At 38.6% G+C, this 11,988-nt stretch overlaps 1 protein-coding gene across 1 annotated transcript; it reads right to left on the bottom strand.

The window, feature by feature from the left end:
* Positions 1–3,338: 3,338 nt before the first annotated feature.
* Positions 3,339–9,254, bottom strand: LOC108427322 (GTPase IMAP family member 4-like). Its single transcript, XM_017697377.2, has 2 exons — positions 9,216–9,254; positions 3,339–5,090 (listed from the first exon to the last, which is right to left on the bottom strand). Exon 2 carries the CDS (start codon positions 5,081–5,083, stop codon positions 3,686–3,688), a length of 1,398 nt encoding a protein of 465 aa, XP_017552866.1. The 5' UTR covers positions 5,084–5,090; positions 9,216–9,254; the 3' UTR covers positions 3,339–3,685.
* Positions 9,255–11,988: the final 2,734 nt, after the last annotated feature.

The raw sequence follows: 11,988 nt of genomic DNA, 5'->3' as shown, positions 1-11,988 counted from the left end.
AGATGATGAAATCCCTAAATTCCTTGCAATTGCATGTTGAGAAACATTGTTCTTAAACTGTTGGACTATTTGCTCATGCAGTTGTTCACAAAGTGGTGAACCTCGCCCCATCCTTGCTTGTGAACCACTGAGCCTTTCAGGGATGCTCCCTTTATACCCAATCATGACACTCACTTGTTTCCAATTAACCTGCTCACCTGTGGAATGTTCCAAACAGGTGTTTTTTGAGCATTCCTCAACTTTCCCAGTCTTTTGTTGCCCCTGTCCCAATTTCTTTGGAACGTGTTGTAGGCATCAAATTCAAAATGAATGAGTATTTGCAAAAAACAATAAAGTTTATCCGCTTGAACATTAAATATCTTGTCTTTGTAGTGTATTCAATTGAATTGAATATAGGTTGTAAAGGATTTGCAAATTATCGTATTCTGTTTTTATTTATGTTTTACACAACGTCCCAACTTCATTGGAATTGGAGTTGTATGACTTATGTGCATAATATGCCAACAATCACATCATTTCTGGGCCAAGAGCTTATCAGATCTGTCCTTCCAGTGAAAATCTGGCTTTCAGGTTTACAGTTATCTTTTTAAGAATCCCTTTTTTATATTACATGATTGTAACCTTTAGCCATCTGTGGAAATGTATGTGAATATTCATTGCATTTGAAAAATACACAGGCTTTGTTTGGTGTAAGGAAACGTGTGATTTAAATGTTTGCTTTGAAGTGCTAATCCAATATCTGGTACCACCAATCTAGTAAATCTAGCTTTCTCTTTAAGTTTGACAGTTACCCTTCAAAGGATGCATTTTTAACTATCCACAATGCTGTAAACCTTCAACAAGTTTAAACTAGGCATAGACTAATGCAGAATTACTGGGCCATGAATTCTAACTCATAAATAACACCTTGTTTTGGTCCATATCAATAACAGATCCTCTTTTTTTATATATAATTTTATATATAATGTGGGTTTGAGAAAGTGGACCTGGATGTACAGTGCTTTACCTCTCCTACACTGTTGTAATCATTCAGATCATTTGTAAGATCAATTTTTATGAGGGGTATGTTTTAAAAACTTGGTCAGTGAAAGTCTGTAGGGGCACCTGAGGTTTGATAAGGGGCCACATGACAACCACTGATTGTGAAATCATGATCCTTAGTTACTCTTTATATGTTTACCATCATGTCTTTATTTGCAGTATCCTTACAAAACCAGTTTCTGGTATTTACAGCATCTGTTTGTGTTGATGTTTTACAAGGAAACTTAAAAGAAAACAGGACAAGCATTTCCAGAGAATGGAATGGAGTTTGTCTGGTTTTGACTGTGCCTTTAGTACTCATTTAAAAAAGACGCTTTTCAAGGGTTCTTCAGTAAAGAAAATGCTTGTATATAGAACCATGAAAAGTCAAGGACACAGCTGTTTGGTGCTGTATAGAACCCTTTTCATAAAGGTTCTGTATAGAACCATATAAAACACAGACATTGTGTTTGTTTTTCAGACATTAATCTGAAAAATGCTTTAATGATGCAAAGACCCATTTAATCATGCAAAAGGTTCTTTGAGTGTTCATAGTTCTATATAGAAGAATATTCTTTATTCAAGAACCCTTGAAGAACCATTCTTTTACAGTATGTATATTGGCAGAAAAAGATCTGTGCAGCATATTTTGTTTATCAAGGTACAAACAGCAGAAATGTACCAACAAAAGCACAACAATGAATCTAATGTTCAACTGTGGACCTTAAACACATTTTCTAAACCGCTTGTCCTTCTGGGTGACAGGGGGAGCTGAAGCTTATACAAGCGGTCATTGGACGGAAGGCCAAAATCTAACATTTAAAATAGAAAAAATAAAACAAAATAAAAGCCTGGAGTCAATGTAAATTTCAATGGAATATCCCAAACTGAAGATTAAGACTTACTCTTTAAGGTACCTTTCAAGGGCATTAGGGATATTCCCTTCAGGCTTTTATGAAAGTCTTAATTTTTCATTTCTTATGGGAACCACTGACACTGCAACTATTATAAGATCATTAATGAGTCAAACTAATCTGCATGATGTTCGTTTCAAACTTATTATATACCACTTGTATGTTGTTGGGAGTGGCCTTTTCACATACAAGAAATCTCAATGCTATATTATGAATAATAGCACCTTTCTTAGAGAAATAAAAGCATGCTCATCATTACGTCTCATCGTTCCAAATCTTGTCATATCCATCATGATCAGGATTCGAATGTGAAAGGAAAGTGCATGTTTATGATTAGAAATCAGAGACTGCAAATGGACATCTTCAAAATGAGTACAAGGGCAAAAGAACTCATCAGCTTAGCTAAACGAACCATAAACACAGTCCACATAAAAGAGAACAGAAAACAAATGAAAATGTGAAACACACTGCAAACATAATGGTTTAAAATTGAAGGCAAATTATACAAACAAGACTTTGCAAAGAGCTCCTGAGTAAACGGCCTTTAAAAAGGCTACTAGTTACACTGATTAATGTCAGGTGAAAACACAAGTTCTTAGAATTGCAGTGAGAGGGATCTCTGGAGGCAAAGAGGGGAATCCTGGGGACAGCTGTGCCAATATGCAAATGGATATGCAGTATTTTGGAATGAAAATCAAATTGTATCGAACCTAAAACAAATTGTGAATCACTACACAACTAGAAAAAGTAACGGATGAATATGATTGCAATTGTTCATGTCTTTTGTCTAATGTCAATTGTTAATTGTTAATGAAGTGGGGTGTTTTTACTTTCAGAATCCTGGGCGGTGAGGTTGGTAGATTTATGTTCTCAGCTTAATTTGTCAAAATTATGATATTAGTGAAAGTTACCTGTAGAAATTCTTTAAGAGTAAAAAATCCAAACCACCCAAAGACTGGCTTAAAGTAGTCCAACAGAACACTCAGGTTTCTATAGCAGTTTCCCATTTGACACATCTGTTCTCTGACCCCCTGGTTGGGGGGTGGGGGCAGGTGCATGAGGGTGCCTAAACAAATGAATGAATTAACTAATCAAACAAAAATCGAGCTGAAATGCTCTTCATGAAGCAGCATCCAACTGCTATGTAAATTCAGACCGTCTAATGCAAGTTTGAACATCAGGGATCAAATTACACATATGTTTATTTTCTAAGTACAAAAAAAGTTAACATATTCTCTAGAGAGATCACACATTTTTCTGCATGGCCTGTGTTTATTTGCCGAGTTTAACATATTGGAATAAATAACTCACGACACAATAAAGGTGCTATAACTTTTGCACAGGCCACATTTTATGTTTGTATGTTTTTTTTCCCCCAATGAGTTAAAAATTCAGCATATAAACAGTAATTGTGCATTCAAATGTGCAGAAGTGTGTTCACTGCAGAGGACGTTTTAACTTATTTATGCTCTGAAAATTGACACATAACAGGGGTGCCACAACATTTGCACACAACTGCATGATGAGTCAGAACAGTCATTTGTGCATTTAGCTGCTATTTTTTTTACTTTACCTGCAGTCATCAATTTCTACTGTCATTAAATTGTTGTTTATAATCCTTAAGCATGACCCAGATCTTGCCATAAATTCACACATTTTCCCGTATTTTCTTTTATAAATCTCAGCTGTGTGGGCTGTTGTCTGCGCACATTCCAGGCTTCTTTCTGTATATACATGTATATAACGGATGCTCATTTTGGATGAAGAACATTTTTCTTTACTTGTGCCAAAAATTTCTGGAGAGTTATTTTAAAATCCGTCTCCTTGTTCGTATCAATCGCTCGTTCAAACTCATCAATGTGTTTCTGGAGTGCACTATTTCTCCGCTTCATCTTCTGCCTCTTTTCTTCATTTTCCTTCCTCAGTCTCTCAAGCTCCTCCCTCTGTCGTTGACCTTCTTGCTTGAGTTTCTCAAAAGTGTCTACTTTCACCTGCTGACGCTGAAGCTCTTTCTTTACCTTTTCAAGCTCTGTTTTCTGTTCGCCCAGCTTCTTTCGCAGTTGCTGTATGTCTTTCTCCAGTCCATCTTTTTCTTTCGACCATGTCATCTCAATCCTCTCAATGGATCTCTGCAGCTCTGTCACTGTCTTGTGCCATTTGTGCTCTGTCTTGTTAAGATCCTTGCTGCGATTTTCAGATTTCGCACCATGATGTGAGATTTTTTCGACACTGGATTTTTCACAGTGGGATTTTACAACATGATATTTTGCAGTGTGCACCATGTACTTCTCCTCTTCATGTGAATCTGTTTTACAGCATAGCTGTCTGTCATGTTTAAACTTCATCGCTCTCCTCTCACCTTCTCCCTCTGCCTCTTCGAGGTGTGATTCACTCTCTTTTGCCCTCTCCGAGTCTCTTTTGTACATACCACCACAGTGTTTTCCTTCCTCTTTCTTTCTGCTTATTTGACCATCATTTGATTCCACAGCTGAATCTTTCCTTTGGGCCTCCACAATTTTCTGTGAAATACTTTTTTCTTCCATTTGCTCAGCCGTCTTCTCATACATGGCTTTTGTGTAGTATTTGCCTTTGTTTCTTTCCACCATATCTTTGATCTTCTCCAGTAAAGTGAAGACTTGTCCATGATTCTCCTTGTCTCTGTTATTGAACATGTGGTATCTTCCTCCACAGATCTCAATAACTTTCTTCAGGTCTGGATGGACGCCTTCCAAGTACTCTTCGATGGTCTTTTCCTCCAGATCATCTCCTTTGGTGAATAATACCATTGTGTACTTGTTGGCTTTTTCTCCTAAGATCTCCAAGATCTGCCTGGGTGTTTCAGTGTCTTCTTTGGCGACGCAACCAATGGGCAGCACCAAGAGGAGCGCATGGGGTCCAGGGTCTGAGATATCAATGCATTTGACAATCTCCTGTGTGCTTTCAGCATCAGTCAGACTGTCAGTCCACCCAGGAGTGTCCACAACATGGATTTTTTGTCCATTTACAGTGCTGATGCTCATGGAGCAAACCTGGGTCACCCCCTGGGAGCTGGGTGCAGTGTGGAAAGGTTTGCTGCCCAGGAGAGTGTTTCCTGCTGAACTCTTTCCTGAACCCCTCTTCCCCAGCAGGACTATTCTCAATGTCTCCATTACTGATCTAATGGAAAAAAATAGAAGTGCAGGAGAAATCTGGTAAAAGATGGTGCACATTCTGGCAACCCATTTAATATGAACATAAACCACAGCTAGTCTGGCACTAACATAAATGCAAACCTAATAGAGAAATTATCATTATCATAACACAGATATTGAAGAGCTATTTGTAAGATGAATTACAAGGCTTTTACGTGAAGCATCCCTATGTACAATTTTTTTTACAATATCTTGTCATTTTGTTTAAAAGCACATAAAAAAAACAGTTGGGATGCTCTGCGAAATGTAAATAAAAAAAAAAGTGACTGCTGGCGAATGTTTTCCCATTCTTCCCATTCATAAGCACTGTCATATGAAATCCAGCTTCACTTATACACATATCATTTTAAAAATTATAATGAATTACAATGTTGTGCTTTTAACTAGGGTTGGTGCTAAGCCCCATAAGCCCACCACTGCAGATGCCCATGCTGAAGATGTGACAGATTTTACCAGCATACTTTCTTTGTGTCTAATTAAAAACCCTGTTTGTGTTCATGATTAAGTATTTGACTATTACCAACACTCTAATGAGAGTTTGAAGACCAGTTTAAAAAAATTAATGTATAAACACTGATCCAGGTTTTCATGTACGCAGAATTCAACCTATCCTCTTTGATCGCTTAGTGCTCCTCTGTCTCTGTAACGTCTATCACTCCCCTCTTCTCCTCTCTCATTTCTTCTCTTCTCTCATAAATCACTTCACAACTGAAGAAGAAATAATTGTAGATAATCTATACAACTTAATTTCAATTAATTCCTTTATGAAAAGGTGTGTAGTAACACTACCAGCATTTCTATAGGATCCATATAATAACCGTATACCATAATTGTATTCTCTAAGGTACAACCCCAATTCCAATGAAGTTGGTACGTTGTGTAAAACATAAATACAAACAGAATACGATGATTTGCAAATCCTTTTCACCCTATATTCAACTGAACACATGTTATGCCTTTGACCGACTCAATCCCAGAACGCTCTGGGAGATCACATGATAGAGCAAGGAGATTCAGAGTCTAGCTGGGCAAACTCCAACCCCCAGAATTCAACACAGGATCACATGATGCCACCGCGGTCCTATCAGAGATCACAATCCCCAGACTATTGATGGTTCGCACCTATGCCTATTTACAATGATGAGGCACTAGTGTATATAAACTCAGACTGAACTGCCTAACGTGAAGTATTGTATCCATGCAATCACTGAGCGTTCTTCTTCTGTTTTGTTTGTCTTTTCCGTGTACCGACCTGTTTTCGTGCATTTCCTGATTTAGATTTCTGCCTGACCCTTTTGTATTCTCCCTTCTTGCATCTGATCTGTGTTTGACTATTTTTGCCATGGACTCCAACTTTAATTTGTGATTTGCCCTTTCTAGATATTAAAAACTCATATCTTCTTATCCACAACCATCTGGTACTCTGTCGCCACGTCACAATACACTACAAAGACAACATATTTAATGTTAAAACGGATAAACTTTATTGTTTTTTGCAAATATTCACTCATTTTGAATTTGATGTCTGTAACACATTCCAAAGAAGTTGGGACAGGGGCATGTTTACCACTGTGTTACATCATCTTTCCTTTTAACAACACTCAATAAGCGTTTGGGAACTGAGGACACTAATTGCTGAAGCTTTGCAGGTGGAATTTTTTCCCATTCTTGGTTGATGTACAACTTCAGTTGCTCAACAGTCCGGGGTCTCCGTTGTCATATTTTTCTGCAGACAGGCCAGTCTAGTACCCACACTCTTTTACTATGAAGCCACGCTGTTGTAACACGTGCAGAATGTGGCTTGGCATTGTCTTGCTGAAATAAGCAGTGACGTCCATGAAAAAGACGTTGCTTGGATGGCAGCATATGTTGCTCCAAAACCTGTATGTACCTTTCAGCATTAATGGTGCCACAGATGTGCAAGTTTCACATGCCATGGGCACTAACACACCCCCACACCATCAGAGATGCTGGCTTTTGAACTTTGTGCTGATAACAATCCGGACAGTCCTTTTCCTCTTTGGCCCGGAGGACACGACGTCCATGATTTCCAAAACCAATTTGAAATGTGGCCTCGTCAGACCACAGGACACTTTTCTACTTTGCATCAGTCCATCTCAGAGGAGCTCGGGCCCAGAGAAGCCGGCGGCGTTTCTGGGTGTTGTTGATTTCTGGCTTTCGCTTTGCATGGCTCTTTTAACTTGCACTTGTAGATGGAGCGATGAACTGTGTTCACTGACAATGGTTTTCTGAAGTGTTCCTGAGCCCATGTGGTAATACCCGTTACTGAATGGTGTCGGTTTTTAATGCAGTGCCGCCTGAGGGATCGAAGGTCACGGCATTCAATGTTGGTTTTCTGCCTTGCCACTTACTTGCAGAGATTCCTCCAGATTCTCTGAAACTTTTGATGATATTATGGACTGTAGATGATGAAATCCCTAAATTCCTTGCAATTGCACATTGAGAAACGTTGTTCTTAAACTGTTGGACTATTTGCTCATGCAGTTGTTCACAAAGTGGTGAACCTCGCCCCATCCTTGCTTGTGAATGACTGAGCAGTGATGCTCCCTTTATACCCAATCATGAAACTCAGCTGTTTCCAATTAACCTGCTCACCTGTGGAATGTTCCAAACAGGTGTTTTTTGAGCATTCCTCAACTTTCCCAGTCTTTTGTTGCCCCTGTCCCAACTTCTTTGGAACATGTTGCAGGCCTCAAATTCAAAATGAGTGAATATTTGCAAAAACCAATAAAGTTTATCCATTTGAACATTAAATATCTTGTCTTTGTCGTGTATTCAATTGAATATAGGTTGAAAAGGATTTGCAAATCATCGTATTCTGTTTTTATTTGTTTTATACAACATCCCAACTTCATTGGAATTAGGATTGTACTTCACAACTGCAGTTATTCAGTTATAGACAGTACTACAGGAATATTAAATGGAGGTGATCCTATTATAGATTATTACAGAATAGCAATAAAGAAGATCTAGAATATCTAGAATGATCTAGAATATGTTCACCTCCATACAACATTCCTATAGATATGTTCAGACTGCTTTGATTGTATGGAAGGGTCTTCCCAAAGTGCAAGCAGACAATTTATTTCTGTATCAGTCCATAGACTGTTGTTCTCTTCCACAGTGCACAGGAGAAGAAATTCTCAGGCATAAGCATGAATATTTCTTGCTCTTCTTGAATCCCATTACTTCCATCACTCTGGATTTGACACTTCCATTATCACAAGACTTTGAATTACAAAATGAGCAGCCAGAATGCGCAGACTGACTCATATCTGTAAAAATATTTTGTTTTTTCACGGTCTAGACATTCAAAAATCTAATTTTGCTACAATCTAGATAAGCCAAACATTGGATTTGTGTTGGCAGTCTGAACAATGCCTTTTATATAAAATAATCCAAAATAATCCAGTTAGTCAGTGATGGCAGTTTATCAAACATCAACCACATTTCATTCATTCAAAGAACATGAACTTCACAGAGAATGGCACTGTATACATCTTGAAACAGTAAATAATTATATATATATATATATATATATATATATATATATATATATATATGTATATATATATACACACACACACACACACACACACACACACACACACAGGTTCTTAACATGAATCTAATGAATCAAAACTACAGAAAATACACAACCAAAATGCTGTAACACCTTAGGACAAACACCCACATGAGAGGACACCACATTAGCTAAACAATCTCTTACCTCTGCAGCTGTCCCTGACACACTGCTTTCTATTTAGATTGAAATACATTTAGCTACATTCCTTGTGCATGTGTGTTTCAACAAAGTAACTGGTCACTCAGTCAGTCAGTAAGAGAAAATGCCTCTTCTAGGCCAACCTGCTAAGTGGTCCAGCAAAAAAACCCAGCAATGCTGCTGCACCTGAAACATTTGTACCACACCTATCATGATGGTATTACAGCTGCGTAGATCATGTGCACGAAATACATTCATGTCCACTTTGTAAAACCATATTATTATTAACATGTGAACTGAAACCCACCCCCCATTTTAAATCTGTCTAAAAGTCGATCACAGTACCTGCTGATTCTCTGCTTCACTTCAAATGCGTGTGCAGGTGAATGCATGTGTTATCAGTGAAATCTAATGATTTGTGCTGATCACAGTACTACAGACAGGCTCCACCTCCTCAGGTGAAATCGTGCTGGAGATTTGTGTTAGTCTATGGCTCCACACTCTGGAGATCACCAGAAACAACCACATCCACAGTATGGAGATGTCTTGATCACTGTTCTGTAATATTCTCTAATATTCTGGAATGAAGGAATTCCTTTAAAATAACATTGAATTACACTTTTTTTTAACCAATTTGTAGTTCTAGTGTTTATGTGTTAAAATCACTTTAATATGCTCATGTTCATAATTATTTGCACCCCCGTATTTGTGCAACTTTGCCAACATTACAGGGTTTATTGGATTGTGACATCACTATCCCCTGGGACAAAAGAGACACAGGAGTTTGATACTCACTCTGGCCAAATGCAGCAGACAAAATGTCTCTCTGAATAAGTGAAATGTAACAGTGTGTCATAATTTGTCAAGTTGAATAAAAATGAATATTTTGCCAGGGGAGAGCAGTATTGTAACCCTTTCAATACTTAAATCCTTTAGATGGTGTTACATAAATTATTAATCCCTTGTGAAATTGTTCTCAACAACTAAGTACGGCAATTCCCTTAATAAACAGCCTACCTCATTACTAGGCGTTAAATTCAAAACTCCAGCTGTACCTAAGCTTAGGCAGAATTTTCTACTCATTGCCAAAGCCAAAAACCAATTTACAAGTCATTACCTTGCTTTAAGAAAGCTAAAATAACAAGCAAAGTGAATAATCACAGATAATAATCCTCTGTGAGGTGCTACAGATCCATAAAAACTAAGCTTGCTTATCCTCCTGTGATTAGGATAGCACTGCTGTGTCTGATCCACTCAGACCAGCGCTACACACACTAACACACCACCACCACCACCACATCAGTGTTACTGCCGTGCTGAGAAAGATCCACCACCCAAATAGTACCTGCTCTGTGAGGGTCCTGACCACTGAAGAACAGGCTAACAAAGTATCAGAGAAACAGATGGACTACAGTCTGTAACTGTGGAACTACACAGTGAACCTATACAGTAAGTGGAGCTGATAAAATGGACAATGAGTGTAGAAACAAGGAGGTGCTCATAATGTTATGCCTGATTGGTGTATGTTTGTGTATTTTGCTACAACAGAGCTTAATTACATCTCGTTGTACTGTATACAATTACCACCAATATTTGTGGCAATAAATGGATCACTCAAATAAAAAAAAGTATAAAGAAAATGAGAAAAAGCACCGAGTCTTCTGGACACCAGTGGAGAGCCTGCATGGAGCAGATGTGGATCCTATTCATGTCACCTGATAAGAGTGCCTTTCTGTATTGGATAATACATCCTGGACACACTTACTATTGAACATTTTTCTGCATAATTTGTGCAAAATTGTGCAAATATTTTTAATAACTTTTTTAGAACTTTTGTACTGGCCACGTTTTATTAACACATTTTTCAAAGAGCATGTGCAATAAAACGTGCAGTAGTGTTCTCTGTACAGGATGTGTTTATCACTGATGAAAAAAACACAGGGCCTCTTGTTCTGCCTACTCAAAAAGACCTCTTTTCAAACTTTACCACACATGCAATGAAAAAAAGCAAAACCAAATGAAGAAGTAAAACTAGGGTTAGGCTGTTGCAGAGAATGAGCGGACGCATACGCTGAGATAAGCGACTTTTTTCTGGGCAAATCCAGGGTCATGGTCGAAACAGTCCAAGGTCATATAGCCAACACGAACAGATCGTGGTTCAAACATGACAAACAGCCAAATGCAGCAAACAACACAAACACGACGAGCAAACAACGACCAGCGGAGCCAAAGGCCAAACACAGGGCTTAAATACACAGGGATAACGAGGGACAGGTGCAAACAACCAGGGGCCAATCGTGACACACTGATGAGGATTTTGAGGCTAAAGTGTTGCTGAACTTTAATAAAGACTCTGAATGTCATGTCTGTACACTCACCAATCAGACATAACATTATGACCACCTCCTTGTTTCTACGCTCACTGTCCATTTTATCAGCTCCACTCACTGTATAGATGCACTTAGTAGTTCTACAGTTACAGACTGTAGTCCATCTGTTTCTCTGCATACTTTGTTAGCCCCCTTTGACCCTTTTCTTTAGTGGTCAGAACCTCCACGGACCCTCACAGAGCAGGTACTATTTGAGTGGTGGATCATTCTCAGCACGTGGTGGTGGTGTGTTGTGCTGGTCTGAGTAAATCAGACACAGCAGTGCTGCTGGAGTTTTAAACACTATGTCCACTCACTGTCCACTCTATTAGACGCACCTGCATTGTAGGTTCACCCTGCTGATGCAAAGCCAGAGACGACATCTCTTGCTGTACAGTATGAGCTAATCATATTCTAGTCCTTCATCAGTGGTCACAATATGCTGTTGGCTGGATATCTTTGGTTGGTGGACTATTACCAGTCAGTCCAGCAGTGACACTGAGGTGTTTAAAAACTCCACCACCCAAATAGTACCCGCTCTCCATTGGAGTCCTGACCACTGAAGAACAGGTTTAAAGGGGGCTAACAAAGTATCAGAGAAACAGATGGACTACAGTCTGTAATTGTAGATAACTACAAAGTGCACCTATACAGTAAGTGGAGCTGATAAAAAAGGACAATGAGCATCAAAGCAGGGAGGTTGTCATAATGTTATGATCAGTGTATCTTGCTGAAATGTTTAAATTGGA

The sequence above is a fragment of the Pygocentrus nattereri genome, chromosome 14 (assembly GCF_015220715.1).
Source record: "Pygocentrus nattereri isolate fPygNat1 chromosome 14, fPygNat1.pri, whole genome shotgun sequence".
NCBI lineage: Eukaryota > Metazoa > Chordata > Actinopteri > Characiformes > Serrasalmidae > Pygocentrus > Pygocentrus nattereri.
Note: the sequence above shows the minus strand (reverse complement) of the source record. Positions and strands in the feature narration are given on the sequence as shown.

What these genes read in the sequence shown, in the direction of transcription:
- LOC108427322 (XM_017697377.2), bottom strand. Translation starts at nt 5,083, where the DNA reads ATGGAGACATTGAGAATAGTCCTGCTGGGGAAGAGGGGTTCAGGAAAG.